The 22,559-nt window shown below is 38.6% G+C and overlaps 1 protein-coding gene across 5 annotated transcripts in view; it reads right to left on the reverse strand.

Annotated features, from left to right (window-relative positions):
* Positions 1–820: 820 nt before the first annotated feature.
* The window catches only part of CCDC50 (coiled-coil domain containing 50), a 59,724-nt gene continuing 37,985 nt past the window's right edge, over positions 821–22,559 (reverse strand). For 2 of the 5 annotated variants that reach the window (XM_014452209.2, XM_014452212.2), the window contains 7 exons: positions 20,920–21,444; positions 12,951–13,066; positions 12,480–12,524; positions 12,276–12,374; positions 8,678–8,754; positions 4,431–4,531; positions 821–998 (listed from right to left, as the gene is read on the reverse strand). In XM_014452209.2, coding sequence (XP_014307695.1) covers positions 979–998; positions 4,431–4,531; positions 8,678–8,754; positions 12,276–12,374; positions 12,480–12,524; positions 12,951–13,066; positions 20,920–21,444 — 983 coding nt within the window. In that variant the 3' untranslated portion in view covers positions 821–978. The remainder of the gene's footprint in view (positions 999–4,430; positions 4,532–8,677; positions 8,755–12,275; positions 12,375–12,479; positions 12,525–12,950; positions 13,067–20,919; positions 21,445–22,559) is intronic. The other 3 variants (XM_014452210.2, XM_014452213.2, XM_014452211.2) reach the window with 3 other exon arrangements.

A 22,559-nucleotide genomic window follows, 5' to 3' on the forward strand; every position in this document is an offset into this window, starting at 1 on the left:
TTAATTTCAACTTGATGTTGAATTATCTATTTATTGAGAAGTACACAAAATATTTTTGAGGTTGTCAACAAATATTGTTATGTGTTTTAAGCAAGAGGAAAACTTCGATCTATGGCCAGAGAGGATGATGAAATCATCATTTATAAACACCTCTTTCCAATTCCACTTGCCTTGGCTATATAAAGGAATGTAAAATAAGAGAAGGGATAGAAAGTTTTCATTTTTAATTTACTTTACACAGACCTGAGTTAGGATATTATAGAATTAATTTTTTCCAATTAATACTAATCAATGTGCAATGCCCAGAGGCTTCAGAAGTCTTGACCTATTGATGAAGCAATAGCAAGAAAGTGTTAGAGAATGCCATCTAGGTCAATTTTCCCTGGAGGCTGTGTATAAGTATCTGCAAAATCTCTATAGTCCTGATAGTCAGAATAACACATTTTAATTGTTCCAGGTATGATCTTTTTAAAATACTTTATGGTTGTGATTTTTTTTTCTTTTCTTAAAAAGTACAAAAAGCAAAAGGCTCTTTTAATATATCATATACTAATGAACCCCAAAACAACTGTTTCTTACATTCTTCTATTCTCCATTTCATCCAAACATTGTTTTATTTACCTTGATCATATCTTCACTAAATTCTAATTGCTAAGTAAAGTATAGTCCCTAGATACCAATATTTCATACCTAAGAAAAAATGGCATTTTATAGATCTCTTAGACACTGTATCCATGGAAGTATAAGCAGTGTAGAGGTGGTCAATATTCAGAAGCTAGATTTTCTTGTACTGCCCAAGTGATCAGAAATAACCAAAACATTTTTAAATGCATTAAAATTATTTATGGTCAGAAAAACCCTTGAGGATAAATCCCAGGAGTACAAACATAGGAGGAAAAAATAAATGTGGAATGCATTCTGCATCATCCAGTAATATTTGCTACAGTGAGTCCGTTTTCAAGGCAGATTCGTAGGTTTTTACTGCTTATAATGGAAGCCTGGGGAAGAGAGAAAAAAAGAAGAAACAACATTAAGAAAAAAAAATCTTTGAAAATAAGCAAGGAGGTGAGGGTGGGTAGGGAGAGGTCAAGGGGGGAAAAAGAAAAAAAAAGTGAATATATTTGATCTGTAACAGTATCTTATAAAAAACCACAGTAGTTTAAATAAGTAATTTTTATAGATAATTTAATAATGTTATAATGTCATTCTTAGGATTTGATTCACTGCTCAGTGATTTACCATTGTGCAATCAATAAACATAGGTTTATGGAAAAAATAAAAATAAAATAAGCAATTAACAGATTCAATGCAATCCCTATCAAAATACCAATGGCATTTTTCACAGAAATCAAAGAATCCTAAAATTTATACGGAACCACAAAATACCCCAAATAGCCACAGCAAACTCTTAGAGAAAAAGAACAAAGTTAGAGGTAGCATACTACCAGATATCAAACTATATTACAGGACTATAGTAATCAAAACATTATGGTACTGCATAAAAACAGATGTATGGATCAATGTAACAGAATAGAGACCCCAGAAATAAATCCATGGCTATATGGGTCAATTCCTCTATAACAACAGAGGCAAGGATATACATTGGGATAAAGACAGTCTCTTCAATAAATGGTGTTGGGAGAATTGGACAGATAAATGAAAAAGAATGAAACGACATCACTTTCTTACACCATATACAAGAATAACTTCAAAATGGATTGATGACTTAAATGTAAAGACTGGAGACTATAAAACTCCTAAAAGAAAACATAGGCAGTAAACTCTTTGATATCATTCTTAGCAATATTTTCTTTTTTGGATATGTGTCCTTAAGCAAAGGAAACAAAATAAAAAAAATTAAAAAAATGGGACTACATCAAAGTAAATAGGTTTTGCACAATGAAGAAAACCATCAACAAAAAGAAAAAGACAACCTACTGAATGAAGAGAAAATATTTGCCAATGATACATCTCATAAGGGGTTAACATCCAAAATATATAATGAGAAAGTCAAACAACTTAACACCATGAAAACAAATACTCCAATTTAAAAATGGGCAGAGGACCTGAACAGACACTTCTCCAAAGAGGTCATTCAGATGGCCAACAGACATCTGAAAAGATGCTCAACATCATTAATCATAAGAGAAATGCAATTTAAAACCACAATGAGATATCACCTCATATACCTGTTAGAATAGCTATCATCAATAAATCATCAAACAAGTGTTGGCAAAGAGGGGAAGAAAAGAGAACCCTCATGCACTGTTGGTGGGAATGAAGATTGGTGCAGCCACTATGGAAAACGACATGGAGATTCCTCAAAAAGTTAATTACCACAGATGGAGCAATTCCGCTTTGGGGTATTTACCCAAAGAAACCAAACCATCAATTTGAAAAAAATATACATAACCCTATATTCACTGCAGCATTATTTACAATAGTCAAGATATGAAAGCAACCAAAGTGTACACCTATAGACAAGTAGATTAAAAAGCTGTAGTACATATATACAATTCAATAAGAAATCTCGCCATTTGGGACAACATGGGTGGACCTAGAGGGTATTATGCTAAGTGAAATAAATCTGACAGAGTGAAACAAATACTATATGATTTCACTTATATGTGGAATCTAAAAAACAAAGTAAAGCAGAAACAAACTCAGAGATCCAGAGAACAAATTGATGATTGCAAGATGAAGGAGGTTGAGAGATTGGGTGAAAAAGGTAAAGGGATTAAGATGTACAAGTTGGCAATTATAAAAAATAGTCACAAGGATTAAAGTACAATACAGAAAATATAGTCAATAATATTTTTATAACTTCATATTGTCAGATGGGAACTATACTTATTGAGGTGATCACTTGGTAAGTTAAATAAATGTCTAATCACTATGTAGTACACCTGATACTAATATAGCATTGTATGTCAACTAGAATTAAAAATACTTTAAAGAATAAAAAATAAAAAATTATAAACCTTGAAACTCAGTTTTTCTCCCTGCTTAAGCATAATTATTTATCTTTATTTATAGGTATTTCAAGTGAATCATACTTTGTTCTTGATTACAAAATATTTATATAAGGAATCAATGTGGTAGCCCAGCTCATGTGGCTCCGTGGTTGAAAGTCAACCTATGAACCCGGAGGTCATGGTTCTATTCATAGTCAGATTGCAGTCTTGATCCCCAGTGTGGGGCAAATGCAGGAGGCAGCTGATCAATGTTTTTCTCTCCCTCTCCCTTCCTCTCTGAAATCACTAAAAATATTCTTTTAAAAAAAGAATCAATGTATTATTTTAATATTATGTACTAAATATTTGTCGAGAAAGATATCCCTTAAAAGTAATGCAGGTTTATAGTTTAAGGAAAAAAGAAATCATTAGCTACTTCCCATTAAACCAAGGATGGTAAAAAGGCCACCAAAGAAAGGGAATTGTAATTTATAGGTTGTTTTGATAAAGTCCAACTAATCCCATCTTTTAAATAATGTCTTTTGTCTTATTTTCAACATTAGATGATTATCAGAATGGAAGGGTTGGGGGCAAAAGAGCTTTAAAAAATACCAATGACTAGCAACCTCCCTCCTCTTGAAATTCTTATGTAATTGGTTTGGAGTGGCACCTACACATTGGTATTTTATAATAACTGCAAAAAAAAAAAGTTAAAGATGTTTGGGAAAGTTAGATCTGGAAAAGGATAATAAAAACATTACCTAATAAATCTTTGAAGAAACCATAAGAAATAATAAACATCAATATCTAGCGAGTCAACTGCAATCTGCTTTCAGATATTTTACTTATATGACTCTAACAACACAGATACTATTAAAATCACCTCCATTTTTAGATGAGGAAATTAATGTAAGAAAGTACTTCATTATCTCATTTTAGACTATCTTAAAAATACACTTTAGTGAATGCATATGCTTTAAAGAACTACATTCAACCATTTCAACCATTCCTTTCATTTTAAAGATCTGGTCCAACTTAAATCTCATATTCTTTCCTCATTTTCTTTGTCCCATTTTTCTTTTGCATAAGTGTTTTATGTGCTGTGTGTATACATGTGTGTACTTTTAACTCCAGTAAGTAGAGTTTTGGGCAGATGGGAATAAAAGCTAAAACACAAAAATCCCAGGAAATCTAAATTGTGCCACAGTTACCCTTTAAGAATCTGATGAAAGCAATGAAATCTCTCTGCAGGAGAATGGAAATACATAAGAAAATCTTGCATTCAATTTAAGGTGTTTTGTTTCTGTATTTTTAAAAATTATCTTTACTAAATGAAGAATATTATAATGCTCTGTGGAGAGGAAGGAGAACTAATTTTTCCACTCTAGTGATCTATAATCCAGCATTTGATTTTTCCACCATACCACAAGGATTACTTAAAAAGATCCTACACTTGACCGTATATATTTTTCTTACCTTTATGAGAGGACTCTGATTTTGAGAAATGACGTGTGGGATAAGTGTAATCCAAATCCTCAGCATCTGTCATGGTAGGTGGTGGCGGCCTGGAGGGAGGTCTGAATTTAGAGATATTCTAAGTGCTGGTGACTACAATTCTACTGCTCATTGGATCACATGGTAAAAACATTTTCGGTACAAATGCAAAGTCAGAATGTTTGAGAATTCTCACTTTAGTTCCTGGCCAGTTGCATGACCTTGGATAAATTATTTTATCTTATTGTTCCTTTATTTTTATGCACATAGTTCAATAAAAATGCATACTTTTGAATACCCAATATGTGTGAAGCATTGTGCTAAGAATTAGAGAAACAAAGATTAATGTGATGTGACCACTGTCCCTAATGAAAAATTTACTTTGTTTTGGTAGGTTTTACGAAGAAAAAGAGGAAGACAGAAAAGAATAGAAATGAAGAAAGTAATAAAGAAAGATAAGGAAGGACCAAGGAGAGGGGAAGAGAAGGGACATTGTTTTCACACACAAAATTTACTGCAAAATTATTTAATCCACTAGGTGGCAAAGTAGAGCTTAGAGAAGGAAAAGGCAGTCATATATTGGCAACTTTTCAAGTCAAAAGAAAACATTGGAAAAAACACTGGAAAATTTGTACTGCTCTAAACGTTTTATTATTTTAATCATGTAACACAGATTTTTGCAAACATTTGGCTTTAATGAAGATGAAGAATAGAATCTCTTATTTTCCGTTGTTTCCCAAAGGTATACTCAAATGTTGCATTAAATTATGGAACCACATAAGGTTAAGATTTGTCAACATATAACCATGTTGTAGGATACTTTGTGAACTAAATATACAATCTGGAAGGCATAAGTAGTCTGAAGTTTGGAAAGTTACATTTAGTTAGGTACAATGGTCTCTGTCATATAAAAATAAATGCAAGTGTTTTCAAATTTCTCACCCTGTCCCCAAGTGGTAGGCCTCGCCTGTATATTCACTATCTACAAGAGGTCAGCAAGGGATGTAAACTTATATATATAGTAAGGACTCCACTATAGATTTTATATGAATATATCTCAATTAATTAACTTTGAAGCTAAGCCTGCATAGTAGCTATCATACACATATTTTAGAGTCAGATTAGATAAGATGAGGTAAGTGATCTGTCCAAGTTCACACAATTGTTAAGTGGCAGAGACAGGGCTCAAACTCACATGGACTTCAAAACCAGTGCTCTTAACCACCATACTATGCTCTGCCACAGAGGTTTGTATTAGTGGCTGTGTCTTCATTCAAAACTACGAGAAAAATAAAATACCAAGTAGTACTACCACTATAAAATGCTGTAGTTAAAAGAATTTGGAACTTGGGTTGAAACTTTTTCCAATTACAAAGTGGTATAATTCATTCAGGTTGCCAACTGGTTCCCTATTTCTTTAGAAAGAGTAGAAAATCTTAGACAAAGAAATTGACTTTTGAGCATAAATGCTGCAAGCTCTGAGACTCTGCATCCCCTCTGCTACTATCATTGCTGCACTGCAGTAAACATCCTGACCTAGGCAGATCCATGTTTTTCAATCCTTGAAACCATTTCTTTCTATACAAATGGCTAAACGTTTCTACTATGACTATTTTTTTTAATCCACACCTGAGGACATATTTTTTATTGATTTTAGAGAGAGAAAAAGAGAAAGGGAGGAAGGGAGGGAGAGGGAGAGGGAGATCAATATGAAAGAGAAACATCAATTGGTTGCCTCCTGTATGCGCCTCAACTGGGCATCAAACCTGAAACTTTTTGATGTTCAGGACAACACTTGAACCAACTGAGGAACCCGGCCAGGAATACCATTAATTTTGAAAGAGGAATACATAGATTCTAACCAGAAAGCATACACTCTGATATTAGTTGCACAGACAGCACCAAGAAAACAGGCTTTAATTTTTAACTGGGAACATACAGGTCACATAAAATCCTTCATTTTTGTTTTGTCATATATATATAATCTTTGTGTAAATGATATTTAAAGATAAATGTTCCTCTCTGGTCAAATAAGATTTCAGTTTGATTAGTCTTTACGTAACTTTTCACTTATTTATAAGAGCCATTTTTCTATCAGATGCTCAAACCTCAGAGGGAAGGTAGGGGAGGGTTGGGGGTAAGGGGGAGAGATGAACCAAAGGACTTATATGCATGCATATAAGCCTAACCAATGGACACAGACAACAGGGGATGAGGGTGAGGGCAGGACTGGGGGGATGAGGGGACAATGGGGGGATAAAGACACATTTGTAATACCTTAATCGATAAAAATTTAAAAAATAAAAAAGAGCCATTTTTAATACATGTTCATTTGATTATTTATTCTTACAATATGCCAAATATTTTTAAGAGTGTCTATTACATTCCAAAAAGTTGTTTTCAACTTTAATAAACCTTCTTAGTGGCCATTCCTGATTGTTCTACATTATCTGCTATAAAGATATTATGGTTTTAAAGAGCCCATGGACTTTCAAGATGGCAAAATAACCCTAAAGATTTTAATTCACTTGACTAAAAAAAGCATAACTCACATCTAAGGACCTACTGAGAACAGATTAGTTAGCTGTTATTTAACTTGGATATTTTAGGGATGTAAATAAAACTGAACCATGTAGTACTAAAATCTGCTTTAAAAATTGTTTGGCATGTGCATAACTAAAAGCTACAAGAATAACTTATTTTGTGTGATTAGATAAACTACACCACTGTTGCACTAAGAGCTTTACAAACCTGATAAAATTTTCTAAAGGGTATTTATCTTCTGAAGGCCTTGAGTTTAAAAATAGAGGATGGGTTTTAAAGATCACTAAATACATTCACTTTAAGGAAACTAGTTGAGCAGTTTGTGGGCAATAAATGGAAACAACAGTGTATGTTTTCAGTGTAATAAATCTTATGTTTTAAAAATAAATATATTATTAGAAATCAGACCAAAATTCAAGGTTCTAATAATTAGGAGTTCTCAAAATGTCACACTTAGTGTTATTGTCTTTTTATATTTCACAAGAGGCCCAGTGCATGAAAATTCATGCACTGGAGGGGGTGTCCCCTAGCCCAGCCTGCCCCCTCTCACAGTCCAGGAGCCCTCAGGGCCGGAGGCAACCCAGCAATCAGGGGAAGGCGATGCCCCCATCACACCTCTGCTGCTGCCACTGCCGGCAGCACAAGCCTCGACCGGCCCTGGTTACCTGAGCCTCGGGTGGCCCTGGGTGGCTGGGCAGCCAACATCTGAGGCTTGCCTACACCTCGGGCCGGCCCTGGGAGGCTGGGGGGCTGAGGGGACTGGGGAACTCTGGAGGCAGGCATGTGGCAAGGCGGGGCTGAGGAGACTGGGTTCCGCCATCTTGTGGCTGTGGGTGCTGCCATCTTTGAGAGCATGGCAGTCAATTAGCATATTCCCTTCTTATTGGCTGTGGTTGCCGCCATCTTTGAGGGTGGGACAGTCAATTAGCATATTCCCTCCTTATTGGCTGTGGGCGCCCCCATCTTTGCAATGGTGTGAGTGTCAATTAGCATATTCCCTCTTTATTAGATAGGATGTTCTCTACTCCTATTCCAATCATATTTTCTTTTGAAAAGCAACAGAAAGCAATGAAGAAAAAAGAAAAGGTTGCTTCCCCAGAGACCTAGAGGCTGACAACTTGAGGTGGAAAGACAGCAGCTGCTCCATTATTCTGACCTAAGACTGCTTGAGGGAAGTCAGAAAGTACATATCCCACAGCCACAGTCATTTGACCTGGTGGGATTTAGAACAGTCTGCAATGACTCAAGGAGTATTTGCCTGGGATGCTGAGACTCACACAAAAATGAATTTAAGCATGTGTAAATGTCAGGACCCCACCAACGTGATCATGAACCTCAGTAAAAAATTAAAACCTGAGATTTTAGGAAACAGTTTAACCTCGTCTCTTCTTAGTTGAGGGCATCAGTTCATTGATGACAGAGGCAAGAACTGGTCCTAACAAAAAGCACATCCTTCCTTTCTATGCCCCAGCTTTGGTGAAATTCCCTGTCTTTCTGATTTGACTTGTTCAAACTCAATTTAAAAGACTGGAAACAAAAGTCTGAGAATACCCTGCAAGACTTGATATCACCTCAATGGCAGAAGCCTGGATCTCCTCCCAAAGAACAAACACGCCCCTCAGGCAACAACATCTCCTCACTCTCGGAAAAGTCAAGTCCTCACTCTGCTGTGGGTATCAACTTACCGTGCAGGCCTGTCATTCTTAGAGCGATGAGGTTCATCACTGTCTTTTGTCTTTGAGTGTGATTTAGCTGTTTTGGGCTATAAAAAAGAAAGAAAAAGAAGAACACATCCAGTAAACAAAGAAAGAAAAAGATTAGGTTTAGATAATATCTAAATTATGCCACACTACTCTCCTTTAATGATTTCAGGTTACTTACATTCAATTGAAGAACATAAAATATTTTTAAATACAATCACTCAGAGATTTTAAAAGAAGTTATAAAGGAGGTATGTTGGAGGCTGTCAGTGTAGTCAGGTGAGTGGGCTAACTAACCTCAGGTGAACACGCTCCCCTATGGCTGTCCCTGGCCACCCATTATTAACAGAATAGCTGCACAGCTGCTGAAAAGAACTGGCGGGTTTGTGCTCCTACCCTTATTTCTGAACACCTGACTTAGGGATGAGATTTCCAAACCAGAAAACGAAGGCCCATTTCATGGCATTTTTCCCAGGAGTAAAACTGTACCAGTGCCAGTTAAAAAATCTAGACAGCACAGAAGTTCTGATAGTTGATAGAAATGTGGCCTGCCTCTTACTTTCCTGATTAATAATCCTTAATAATACCTACTCCTTCACAGTCAGGTTAACAAAGAAATGGAATAACTCCTGGGAAATTATTTGTGGCTTAATTAATGGAGAAGCATGTGGGAAGCTTTCTACTAAAAATGAAATAGGTTAGGAAAAATCCTGAATTACAAAGAGGGTAAAAAAGGGAAATGAATATAAATAATTAACATGGAATAATCCTTTCACTTGCTTTTAGACTGACAACTGGGTAATTAAGCAACAGGAAATAAAGCAGTATTATTATCATGTTTTCTATATTGTCTTTTCCTCAAGGTCAAGAATCAGATAGGACTGGAGATCCAGGGGAGGAATTTGTTAGAGAGAATAGGTGGATACCCTCACTAGTTCCCTCACTGCATCCTTCTGTCTAGTACAAACTCCCTCCCTAGAAAGACTTTACCAAATGAACTCTCTCCCTCCTCCTCTGTTCTTCCATTATGCTCTCATCAGCCAGCATGACCCTGTATTTCTTAGCTGTCTATAGTCTGTCTCCCTGTCCACATTCTACATTATCATGAGGAAATATATGACTCTGTCTTTCCCTCTAAGTCCAAAGGGATGCTTTGCACACAATAACTAATTTGTAAAATCCATTGAATTGAATTTGCAACCACCATATACAATTAGATTACTTTATAATAGGATGAACTGAGGTCACTGACTATTTTGCCTCCTAGTTTTGAATTAACAAGGGGAAGGTAACAGCTCAAGCACATGCTAGGCAGTTCTTGCACTGTGACATAAGCAATGATTGCTGGTGATGTCTGTCATCAGAGGAAGGGAAACAATCTATACTAATAAAAAGAGAAACATGCAAATTGGTGTCACTCCGCTATGCCCACCAGCCAATCGGATGTGTATGCAAATTAACCCAACAAAGATGGCGGTTAATTTGCATACGTAGGCACCCAGCAGCCTGGGTCCCGGGAACATCATCGGCACCCAGGTCACTCCGAGGTAGGCCCCGTGTGGGCCCTGAGCAGCCTAGGAAGGGCCTGAGCCAGGGGGCTCCTGGGCAGGGCCGAACCTGCAATCAGAGCCAGGGGAACCCTGCCCAGGCCTAAAGCCTCGACCATAGGCTTTAGGCCTGGGCAGGGGCAGAGCCGGCCATCGGAGCTGCGGGGAGCCAGCCATTGGAGCTGGCCATTGGAGCCGACCATCGGAGGGAGCTGGGGTCCCCTGCCCAGGCCTAAAGCCTCAGCTAGAGGCTTTAGGCCTGGGCAGGGGCCCGAGCGGTGATCGGTGTGAACTACAAAGGAAACACCTTTTCTGACCGCTCATTGTCTAAGCTCCCTGTATGCCACTGGTAATATTCTTAGTAACTTGGGTAATAAGAATCCAAAAAGGTGATCTAGGGTTTTTCCACCACACTCCTGGAGAAAAAAATGAAGGTCCACTGCTGGAGGGCTAAGAAATGTAATATCCTGCCCTAGCCGGTTTGGCTCAGTGGATAATGCCTCGGCCTGCCCACCGCAGGGTCTGGGTTCAATTCTGACCAAGGGCATGTACCTAGGTTGCAGGCTCCTCCCTGGCCAGGGCTCAGGTCTGGGCTCATGCAGGAGGCAACCAATCAAAGTGTTCCTCTTACTTTGATGTTTCTCTCTGTCATTCCCTTTCTCTTCCACATTCTCTAAAAATCAATGGAAACATATCCTCAAGTGAGGATAAAAAAGAAGAAAGAAAAGAAAGAAAAGAAGAAAGGAAAGGAAAGGAAAGAAGGGAAGGGAAGGGAAGGGAAGGGAAGGGAAGGGAAGGGAAGGAAGGGAGAAGGAAGGAAGGAAGGAAGGAAGGAAGGAAGGAAGGAAGGAAGGAAGGAAGGAAGGAAGGAAGGAAGGTCATATCCTATGAAAGACACATCTTGAAAATGCCTAAAGAAAGTTGTCATTTTTTCATGGTGAAGGGACTGGAGTCCATGTTGATGAAAACACCTTGTGCTGCGTGACTGGCAATGGCTGCAGCAGTGGAGTCATGGGGCTGGTGCCTTCCCCTGATCAGCCCGGTCCCCTCCCACAAAGGGAGGCCAGACTGGGGCTTAGGCCCCCTCCCCAAGGGGAGCAGGGAGCGGGCCTAAGCCGTCAGTAAGACATCCCCTGAGGGCTCCCAGTATGTGAGGGGGGGAAGGTTGGGCTGAGGGACCCCCCCCCCCCAGTGCACGAATTTTGTGCACCGGGCCCCTGTGGGTACATAACCAGAGATGAAGCACAATATTAGTACTAGTGGCCTGGTGCATGGATTCGTGCACCAATGGGGTCCCTCAGCCTGGCCTGTGCCCTCTCGCAATCTGGGATCCCTCAGAGGAAATCCGACATCCCCGAGGGATGTAGCAGTATGGGAAGCAGCAGGCAGCCAGGGAGGAGCCCAAGCTGGTGCTGCTGTGTTGCTCCCATTCATCCTGGCCCAGCTGCGTCTGCTGCCACCGCTTGGTAGAGCTGCTGCAGAGGTGGAAGACGCTCCCGCTGCTGCAGCTGTGCTCGACAGCCGTGAGCCCAGCTTCTGGCTGAGCAGTGCTCCTGTTGTGGGAGTGCACTGACCACCAGAGAGCAGCTCCTGTGTTGATTGTCTACCCCCTGGTGGTCAGTGCATGTCATAGTGACCGGTCGTAATGGTCACTTAGGCTTTTATATATATAGATAGGGAAAGAACAGAGAGGAAGAAAAGGCCATCTGAAAGCACATGAAAACACTATGCTCTCCTGTAAGGTAATATAGTAAAACTAAGATTGCTCATGACCAGAGGGCACTCACACTTAGGTTGGTCTTAAAATGAATAAAATAAGTTTTTCAATTTTAGCAGTAGCTTTTAAATAGTTACTTTCAAGAATTTAGTATGATTTTTTATAGTAAAATAACTTTCGCAAGTCAGATTCACATGTGATACAGATAATTTCTTTACCTAAATATATTTGCAGAGCTTACCCTAAAAGGAGAGTCCCCTTCACAGTTCTAATTTAACTTGTCATTTAAAAAAACAAACAGACAAAAAACAGACCCTACCTTCCAATCAGGGTCATGTTTTCGTTTGTCCAATGACGATTTCTCCTTGGCTTTCTTGTAAGCTTTCTTTTCTTCAGCCATTAAAAGTCTAGCAATTTCCTAAACAAATTGAATCCATATTGTCATTGATTACAGAGTTGCAGGTAGAAAATTACTTTCCAAAGAATATTGGCTAAACAAAGTCGTTAACTACCATAAACTCACCTCATCCTGGGCCACTTGAGCTGCTCTCAGATCCACCTGGGTAGCCTATAGTACAGAAAATACAAACAAAAAATTTAATTGGATTCTATGCTGTCCATTTTTTAAAATCCTACATAAAAATAAACTGGTATTTAAAACTAGTTACGATTAACATCTTTCAAGTTGATAAGGGTTGGTATATATTTGCCAGCTAAAGTGGGGTCTATTTTTAACTAAATTCTGCAGCAGATTCTTAGAGAATTATCAGCACTCAATAATGGAGAGATATGTATATAGAATTCTATTGCTAACACTTGCTCAGTAAATAAAACTACATACTCTAATCCTGTTCTTTGATTTTTCCACCAATAAAAAAAAGGGTATTAGCTCCTTAACTGATAAAGGACTATAATGCGTATTATATAATCTCAAGAATGACTCAATTCACAAAAAACCTTATTCAACTCAACTTTTGCATTAAAATTTGCTCACCAAAATTTCTTCTTCCTGCAGTTTTCTGGCAATTTCAGCATCATACCATTCCTGATTTCTGGGGGTCACTCTCGACGGAGTAGAAACTGATTCTTTCATCCCCCTTGGCTTCATTCCTAGAAAAAACTCAATACAGTAAGGCAACCACGTTTGTTTTCTAAATAGTTGCAAAATTTATGGTAAAAACAAACAAACAAAAAAACACCACCTTTACCTTAAAGTTTACCTTTCTTTGCTATCTAACACTGACAATACTGCTGCCACTCCAAAATTCAGTGCAGGGTGCACTGGAAATAATTTTTCCCCTAAAACATGGAAGTGGTGATGCAGACAATCCACACACTTAAAGTTACCCACCCAACCCTTCCTGGTAAAACCTCCCCTCTCACAGTTTCTTCAAGAACAGGAAATCAGGCTATCAGGCTAAAGACTGTGAGGCTTTTGCAAAACAGAAAGTAAAAAAAAAAAAAGGGGGGGGGGCTAGCCAGTTTGGCTAAGCAGATAGAGCATTGGACTGCGGACTGAAGGGTTCCAGGTTTGATTCCGGTCAAGGGCACATGCCTGGGTTGCGGGTTCAATTCCCAGTGGGGGGCGTGCAGGTGGCAGCCAATCAATGATTCTCTCTCATCATTGATGTTTCTATCGCCCCCTCCCTCTCCCTTCCTCTCTGAAATCAATAAAAATATATTTTTTAAAAATCTTAAATTTAAAAAAAGGGTAAGTCAATGAAATAAATAGAGTTCAGAGGAAAGAAAGGTACAGAGCTGAGGTTTTAAAGAGGCTTAGCTGTCAAGACTGGAGGAAATGAGAGACTTCCTTCTATTTGCTTCAGCCTTGCACACCTTCCCTCCAAGAGAATAGAACAGCATCCCAGGGGAGTGGTCCTGCTGTGGCTTCTGCTCTGATTGCCAACAAGCCCACTTGCTTCTCCTATCTTCCCTATAGCTCTGATCAGTTTACTGTTGTTGTGAAATTTTATGGAGGGTATAACATAAAGAAAACAGACCACAATGACTCTAGAGTTTTACTCCTCTGAGAAAGGAACAGGCAGGGATGAGGGGGGATTTTGGCTTTTTATTTTGAAATTTTAAATGCCACATACATTCTTTTTATAACTTTTAATAGACTGATAAATGCTAATGGTCATTTCAAAATTGTGGATATTTCCTTCTTTGTACCCTCTCTAAATTACAACTATTCAACAATGTGAATACATTATCCTCAGAAATAATAAAAATGTTGAATGCAGTGAATGAGATTAACTATCTGAAATAGCGACTTCAGTAAATGGATTGCTGATGGGAGAAAGAAAATTCACTCCTGTATTACTTTTTATCAGTGGTTCTCAACCATGGCTGTATACTAGAATCACTTGTGGTGCTTTAAAGAAACACAAAAAAAACTTGACCCAAATCCCAGGGATTCCAATTTAAGTAGCCTGGAGAGATCTTGCCTTTAGTATTTTGTTTTTTAAAAATCTTTAATAGTTGATTATTTTCAATTAGCATTAGAACTACCAGTTTAGTGTGCTATGTCCATCAAAATAACCACACATTAAAATGGCTTTTAGCAAAATGCCTCACCACACTTGATTTGCTTGCTTTAAACAAAAAAAGAAAAAAGGAAAGACAAGAAAATACAACTAAATTCTGGGCAGATGAAGAGAATTTAAGTTTTCTGGTGAAGCCTTTCTTAGTAGAGCTTTGAACCTAGCTTTGTGGTAAATCCTAAAGCCACAGACTCATCTGCCCTTCCCACACAAAATAAGACTATTAAACATGGTTTTCTTAGCTTCAGGCCAATTAGTACATGACTGCCCAGAAGAGAATCCACTTCAACTTCCCATCGTTTCTAGAGCTACTAACTCTTATGCAGGCGGGCCTGGTTTTAATCCAGATTTCTGAGTGGTTTGGGACAATCACAAAACAGTAGCACACTCCCAAGAGTGGACCATATTTAAGTGGAATATAAACCTCCCTGAGTTATGATTAGTGTGGTCATAGCTAGAAAGGAATATTTTAGATAAAATAAAATTATATAAGGAAGTTCGTATTGGGGAGTCAGTGGACAAGGTAGATTGCTGTATCATATTCCTATCTATAGAAAAAAGACACATTGAGCAGCCCAAGGCCTAGTTGAGGACAATAAGAAAGATTACCCTTATCCCTTGCCCCTTCAATTTTGCCATCCAGTGAAAGAAACAATATAGTGGGATATGTTCAACTTTCTCCACTATTATGCCTCCTACTCTACATCACAGAATTAACTGAGAAAATGTTTTAATATCTATCAAAGACACTTGGAAGGTATTCAAATGCAATAGTCTTAATTGGCTTGACACTTTGAGAAGACTGTAACCTCTTGGCAGTTAAAGAGAGAATGATACATAGATCAATGGAACAGAATAGAAAGCCCAGAAAAAAAAAAAGAAAAGAAAAGAAAAAAACTTTTAACATATGATCATTTGCAACAAATGAACCAAAAATATATAATGGGAAAAGAACAGTCTCTTCAATAAATGGTGTTGAGAAAAACTAGACAGCCACATGCAAAAGAATGAAACTGGACCACTATCTTCCACCATATGCAAATATTAACTCAAATGGATTGAATATTAAACATAGATCCAACCCATAAACTCTAGACATAACATAGCCAGTCAGATCTTTAACATCAGTCCTGGAGATGATTTTTTGGTTTTGACACCAAAAGCAAAGGCAACAAAAGAAAAAATAACAAGTGGGACCAATCAAACTAAAAAGCTTCCACACAGCAAAAGAAACCATTAACAAAACCAATGGCAACCTACCAAATGGAAGAAAATATTTGAAAATCACATAGCTAATAAGGGGGAATTTCCAAAATATATAAAGAACTCATACAACACCATATATATATATTTATATGATTAAAAATGGACAGAGGAACTGAATAGACATTTTTTTCAAAGAAGACATACAGATGGTCAATAGGTATATGAAAAGATGTTCAAAATCACTAATTAACAGGAAAATACAAATAAAAAAATTGTTAGAATGGCTATTATAAAAATAAATGTTAGTGAGAATGTGAAGAAAAGGTAACCACTATGAACAGTTGGTGGGATGTAAACTGAATTAGTGCAACCATTATCAAAACCAGTTTGGATGTTCCTTGAAAAATTAAAAATAGAACTACTATATTATCCCTCAATTCCCATTCTGGATATTTATCTGAAGAAAGTGAAAACACTAACTGGAAAAGGTATATGCACCCATGTTTACTAAAGCATTGTTTACAACAGCTAACACATGGAAATAACCTAAGAGCCCACTGATGGATAAATGAATAAAGGAGCTGAGGAATACAGTCATGTGCTGCTTAACAAGGAGGATAGTTCTGAGAAATGCATTGGTAGGCGGCTTTATCATTGTGGGAACATCATAGAGAACGCTTACACAAACCTAGATGGTACAACCTGCACACCAGGCTATACTATATAGCCTATTCCTCCTACGCTACAAGCCTGCATAGCATGTTACTGTACAAAACAACATGAGATCAAAAATCTTAGAGAAAATGATGCAATCAAAAGATAGAGTAAACACGAGATGTAGGAAGCTGTTGCTGGCATAATGGGATATACTGTTTTACAGCAAAGTCTTTTTTTTTTAGTAAGTAAAAGAAGTGCACTCTAAAACAGCTAGAAGTATAGTAGATACATTACGCCAGTAACAGAGTTGTTTATTATCAAGTATTATGTACTATACATAACTGTATGTGCTATCCTATATAATAAAAGGCTAACATGCAAATCAACCGAACGGCGGAACGACCGGTTGCTATGACACGCACTGACCACCAGGGGACAGATGCTCAACACAGGAGCTTCCCCCTGATGGTCAGTGTGATCCCAAAGGGGAGCACCGCTCAGCCAGAAGCTGGGCTCATGGCTGGTGAGCGCAGCAGCAGTGGCAGGAGCCTCTCCTGCCTCCGCGGCAGCACTAAAGCTGTCAGTCGGACATCCCCCAGGGGCTGCTGGGACCCATCCCCAAGTGCACAAATTTCGTGCACCAGGTCTCTAGTACTTTTATAAGATTGGCAGCTCAGGTTTGTTTACACCAGCATCACCACAAACAGGTGCCTTGTGCTCTGACACTGAGATGGCTATGATGTCACTAGCCAATAGGGAATTTTCAGCTCCATTGTATTCTAATAGGACCATCATCATATATACAGTCTGTGACCAAAATGTCATTTTTGGCAACAAACAATGGAATATTACTTAGCTATAAAAAATGAAATCTTGTTATGTGCAACAACACAGATAGGCCTTGAGGGCATCATGCTAACTGATACAAGTCAGACAGAGAGAGACAAACACCATATGACTTCACTTATATGTAAAACCTAAGAAAAAATGTGCTCATAGGTACAGAATACATAAAAAAAATAAGTCATGGAAATGTAATATACAGCATGTTGACTACAGTTAATAATACTATCCTATATAATAAAAGGCTAATATGCAAATAGGCCGAACAGTGGTACAACCTAACAACCAGTCGCTATGAGCATATCAGGGGGCGCACATGGAACATGGCAGACATCGGCAGCAGGCGGCAGGATGGTGGAGCAGATGAGCGGGGGCACCAGACCAGGGCAGGATGCTGGTTGCCGTCATTGGGGCGAGCCTCTGTGGTTACTGAAAATTCTTTGCTCCTGTGTGCCATGGTCCTGCCTGGCACTCGCATCTGCTGCCAGTGCCAGCCCTGCTCACACCTACTGCTGGCCTCAATCGCTCTGCACTGTCAGCAGATGCAAGTGGGGCCAGTGCTGTCAGCAAATGGGAGCAGTGGCGGCAGGAGCGGGGCTGCTGGCAGACAGGGGACAAGGGGCCGTGGTGGGCGGGGCTGGGCGGGGGTATGGAGGATGGGCGGAGACCCACCCCTGTGCCCACTGCAGCCTCGCAACCCACAGTTCCTTTCAAGGTGCATGAATTCCTGTACTGGGCCCCTAGTATTGCATATTAGAAAGTTGCTAAATGAGCAGATCTTAAAAGTTCTTATCACACTCACAAAAAATTGTACCTGTATTTGGTGATAGATGTTAACTAGACTTGCTGTAGTAACCATTTCACAATATATACAAATACCAAATCATTATGTTGTACACCTGAAACTAGTATAATGTTATATGTCAACTATACCTCAATAAAAATAGTTAGAATTTGAAGTGCTATCTCCCTCAGTTCCAAATATATAGTGGGAAAACAGTTTATTTGTTCTCTTGCTATACACTGGAACCTGCATGTCTCATTAGTAGAAATTTCCATAGCCCAGAATAATTTCTGGAACGTCAGCCAGTGCAATCTAAGGCTATCATTACAGAAACAGGAATGCTTTAAAAGCTTTAAAAGCACAGTTAATTGAAGAAAATTAACAGAAAGGCTGTCCTCATTTTAATAGCCTAAACATATTTTGAAAACTCACTTTCAACAGTTCCACATTAATTTCTTAATCTAATTTTGCTTGATTTTTTTTTGTTTATGATTCTCCAGTATAAGAACATAAGACCTTTCCTCAGTAAAATAAAATAAAATAAAATAAAACTTACCTTTAAATAAATTCTGCTAGGAACAAGGTAAAATGATGATGACAGATCTTTAATATAATGCAAGAATATTTTGTAATAAGCCAGTCTGACACTTGGGGGATGTCATAGCAGAAAGGTGCAGAATTTTATGACCCTGAGAGGCTGAAGGTTAACCTGAAGAAAATTAACAGGCTGACATGATATTAACAGCTAAATAGAAAAGTTACCCTCAAAGGTGGTATGGGTGTCCTGGCCTTGAGAAGGTTAACCAATTTTATATTTAATTTAGCAACTTTATTTTGCATTCCCTTTTCAACTGACTGTAAAATCTGGTCCTGCTAATGCTTACTTAGAACAAGCTATTTGTTGTCCTGCTAGTTTCCTGATTATTAATTATGAGGGAAGTTATTAATGCTAATAACTAAGAATAGACACCTGTGCCTAGTAACTATATATTAATGAAATCTTCTGACCTATTCCAGAGGATTTGGAAAACCTAGCCTAGAGGGGTAAAATCTGTAAAGTAAGTTGAATACAAAATGACAGACACAGCACCTATGTTAGTAGCCATGTTAGTACCTGCCCAGCCACATTGTTTTTTAAACCCCTGTGCTGGCAAAATAAAAAAAATAAATAAATAAACATTTACCTATACCTCCAGTAGTCGGGTCTGTGATTCAGTGTCCAGCTTTATATCAGTTTCACCCTTCCTAAGCCTGTTTAACATTTCCTCAAGTATAACTAAAAGCCATAAAGGTTAACCAGCCCTTGGAGCACACTTATAAGGTCAAATTCACAGAATCAAAAATATAGAGGTTGGTGTAATCACCGCTCCTCCCCCAAACCTTTAGGACTCCAACATGTCTTTCTAAATCTGGATATAGTATAACTCACTCATAAAGCCTTCTCCAGATAGAATATATCACTTCCTCCTCTATGCTCCCCATAACTCACTGTTCAAAGTATATCTAATTTGCAATTGCTGTTTACATAGCCATAGTTTTGCCTTCAGTTATTAATCCTCTGAGGCTCAGATCTAAGCATAAGCCCCCAAACACAAAGCCTGAGGCAAGAATATCTGTGACAGGTGTCAGTATGGGTTGCTGGACTGAATTTCCATTTTCTTTTTGACCAAGTCCTTTAACAACTTAAAGGATTAACCTGATAGGAAGCAGCAACTAAATCAACCTGAATCTGCAACCTCAAAATCAGTTTCCAGGTCAGAAGTAGAGGCTGGCTGGGCAAACACTAAAGAAGAAAACAAGAACAGATGCCTCCTTGGTACTCCTTTCCCAATAACCCTTGCATTTCTAAAAAACTTCAGTAGGAGTAAAATAGATCCAGGGAGGTAAGTATGGTCTACTACCAGATAGAGCAGTGCTAGGGCTTACAGTGTTACAGCCACAAGGTTTCCAGACAAAAATAGAAAGAACCTTCACTGTATCAATGATGGACTTCAGAGTTAAATCTCAGAGATGCCAGAAATGGAAAGCTTACATCTAACGTTCTCTTCATTCCTATAAAAGTACAGGTGTGCCTTAGAGATATTGCAGATTTGGTTCCAGACCACCACGACAGAGCGACTGTGGCAATATAGCCAGTCATAACCTTTTTGCTGGAGGAGGGTCTCACCTTCAATTTGTAGAAAATGCAACATCTATGAAGTGCAATAAAGTGAAGGGCCTGCACCAGGAACTTACCTGATATTGGCACCTCAGAACAACTACTATAGAGTTAGGGTTGAAGAACATTAGGCATAGAAAGGAACCTAAGGCAAGGATTTTCAAACTTTAAGTACACAATTGTCTCCAGGTCTAACAAATTGCCAGGTCACACTCCAGAGATGATGATATATGGGAGACCCAAAATCTGCATTTTTATGAAATAGTTCAGCTGCTTCTGATGAAAACTGACTAAGGCTCCCAATATATAAAGCAGTGTCGTAAGAGACTGCCTATCCACTCTCTCACGTTACAGATGGGAAAGATAAGGGCAAGAAAATCTAGAACCTCCAGCCCCATTGGTCTTCTAGTTAAACAAATGCTATGAAGGCAGTGTCACCAGATCTTCTGGGTTCACTGAAGCAAAACCAGAAATTCGGGAGCTTTGCTTTGGTATCTGAATCTCGGATGCAGGATCTTGGCAAGGGAAGAACTATCTGGGAAGGGCACCTCCACTGCCGTCTAGGGCCGGGTAACTCTCCCGGCTCTCGGAAGACAGAAAGGGAAAGTCACCAATATTTTTCTTCTTCCTGCTTACTTGAGATTAAGGAAATACCTTATGTAAAATTTGGCACCAGGTTTATTTATAAGAGCAGGTTGCTTGAGATGCTTACTAAAGACATTAGCTTGTACGTATACACAATACCAGGCCTTGCAACAACGTCCTCTATTACCTGTGTCATGGAGGTGGAGCTGCTCCTCACTCTCTGAGAAGGGAGGAGTCCTGGGCCTGTGCTTCCGCTCTCTGCGCTCCCCTTGCCCACGCTCCCTCCCATAAGCAGCCTCCTTGCAGTGAATCTCTGCTTTTGGAGAAGACTTCGGGGAAAGCCTGTCTTGGTGTCTGGAATGTTTTTCCCAATTCCGAGTCCGATGGCTACTGCTAGCCTCCCGGTCATCAGATTCCGTGCTCAGAAACACTTCACCGCTGATCTTGGGAAGAGGAGGTCTCCGGGGCCTCTCATGGCCAGACCCTTTCCTTTCACACAGCTCAGTGACAATTTGGGGATCATCCCTCACTCTGCGTGAGCTAGAGGACAGAGACTTCTCAGGTAAACGATGCTCTTCCAGTTCTTCCCAGTTCTCCGGTGGATGTCTGGGTTTCTCCTTTCTCGGCTTCACAGTCTTTTCATCACTTTGGAGTTTACAAGACTTTGAGAATCCAGAACCCAATTCCCTTGCCCTCCTTGACCGTGGCTGGTCTGAGTGGCGGTAGAGGAATGTGGAAACAGAAATGCAGGTTAACTTAATCAGATTATGAACTCACTACACAGGTGAGACAGGATCCAAACCTAACCTGTTTTAAAATGAAGAGGACCACTTTTTCAACTTAACCAACTGAAAGTAGGGGATGGGCATCTACTGGAAGGATTCTGGGTACATAGCCAAAGAAGTAAAATAAATGAAGTAATTAATTCATTCAATCAAGTGAAATAAATCTGAAAGATCTTGATCATGATTAGGAAGAGTTAACAAAGCACTTTAATATTTGCCAAAAACAGAAATTATAGCCATTAAATGTTAAATTATACTTATAAAACCAATTTGGAACTGTATAAGGGGGGAAATGGGGGTTGAGGAAATCTCATAAAACAGAAAAAACTAAGCTTCGTGATTCCAGTCAGAGGCTTTCAAATATTCTTCTTGGAAATAATAAATCAAGATCAGAATGTTGATAGTTTCCATGTAGTTCAGAGAAATGATCCACAGATTTTAGTATTCCTCTATCCTTTCCCCTTAGGTGGCCAAAGCAAACATTCCCAGCCATACTGGGTTCAATGTGAAAGAGGGTGAAGTAGAGGAGAATTTTAAGTGATTCAATGACCCTGTTATCTTTGGATAATTCTGTTCCCAATCTTACTTGAATCATGGCAAAGAAAAAAAAAATAAAAAGAGATGCCATCATGGAATACACAAAAAATAGTCATTTCCTAAATTCATTTTTAAAACTTATGATTCTATATTATTTATATAAAAATACAGTATGTGCTAAATATACAAGTCCCTAAGTTTAACACCATGTTTAAAAGCAGCAAAATAGATAGGTGCTTTTGTTGGGTCTCACTTAGGCACAAGTATAGTATAGAAACAAAGGAAGTACATTAATATGCACTTTGCAAGAGTGTATTTATTTTAACATTTCTAAGCCAATAATACATTCAATACATTTGCATATAATAAAAGGAGACCCTAATTCCATGGAAAATTTTGAAGATAGCTGGAATTAGTCATTTGCTGAATTGCATTTGAAACAGCTACCCTAAGTTGACAGGATATAAAAGAAATAAAGAACTATACATTTTTTAGTTTCTAGGTT

Source organism: Myotis lucifugus, unplaced genomic scaffold (assembly GCF_000147115.1).
Source record: "Myotis lucifugus unplaced genomic scaffold, Myoluc2.0 scaffold_14, whole genome shotgun sequence".
Lineage (NCBI taxonomy): Eukaryota > Metazoa > Chordata > Mammalia > Chiroptera > Vespertilionidae > Myotis > Myotis lucifugus.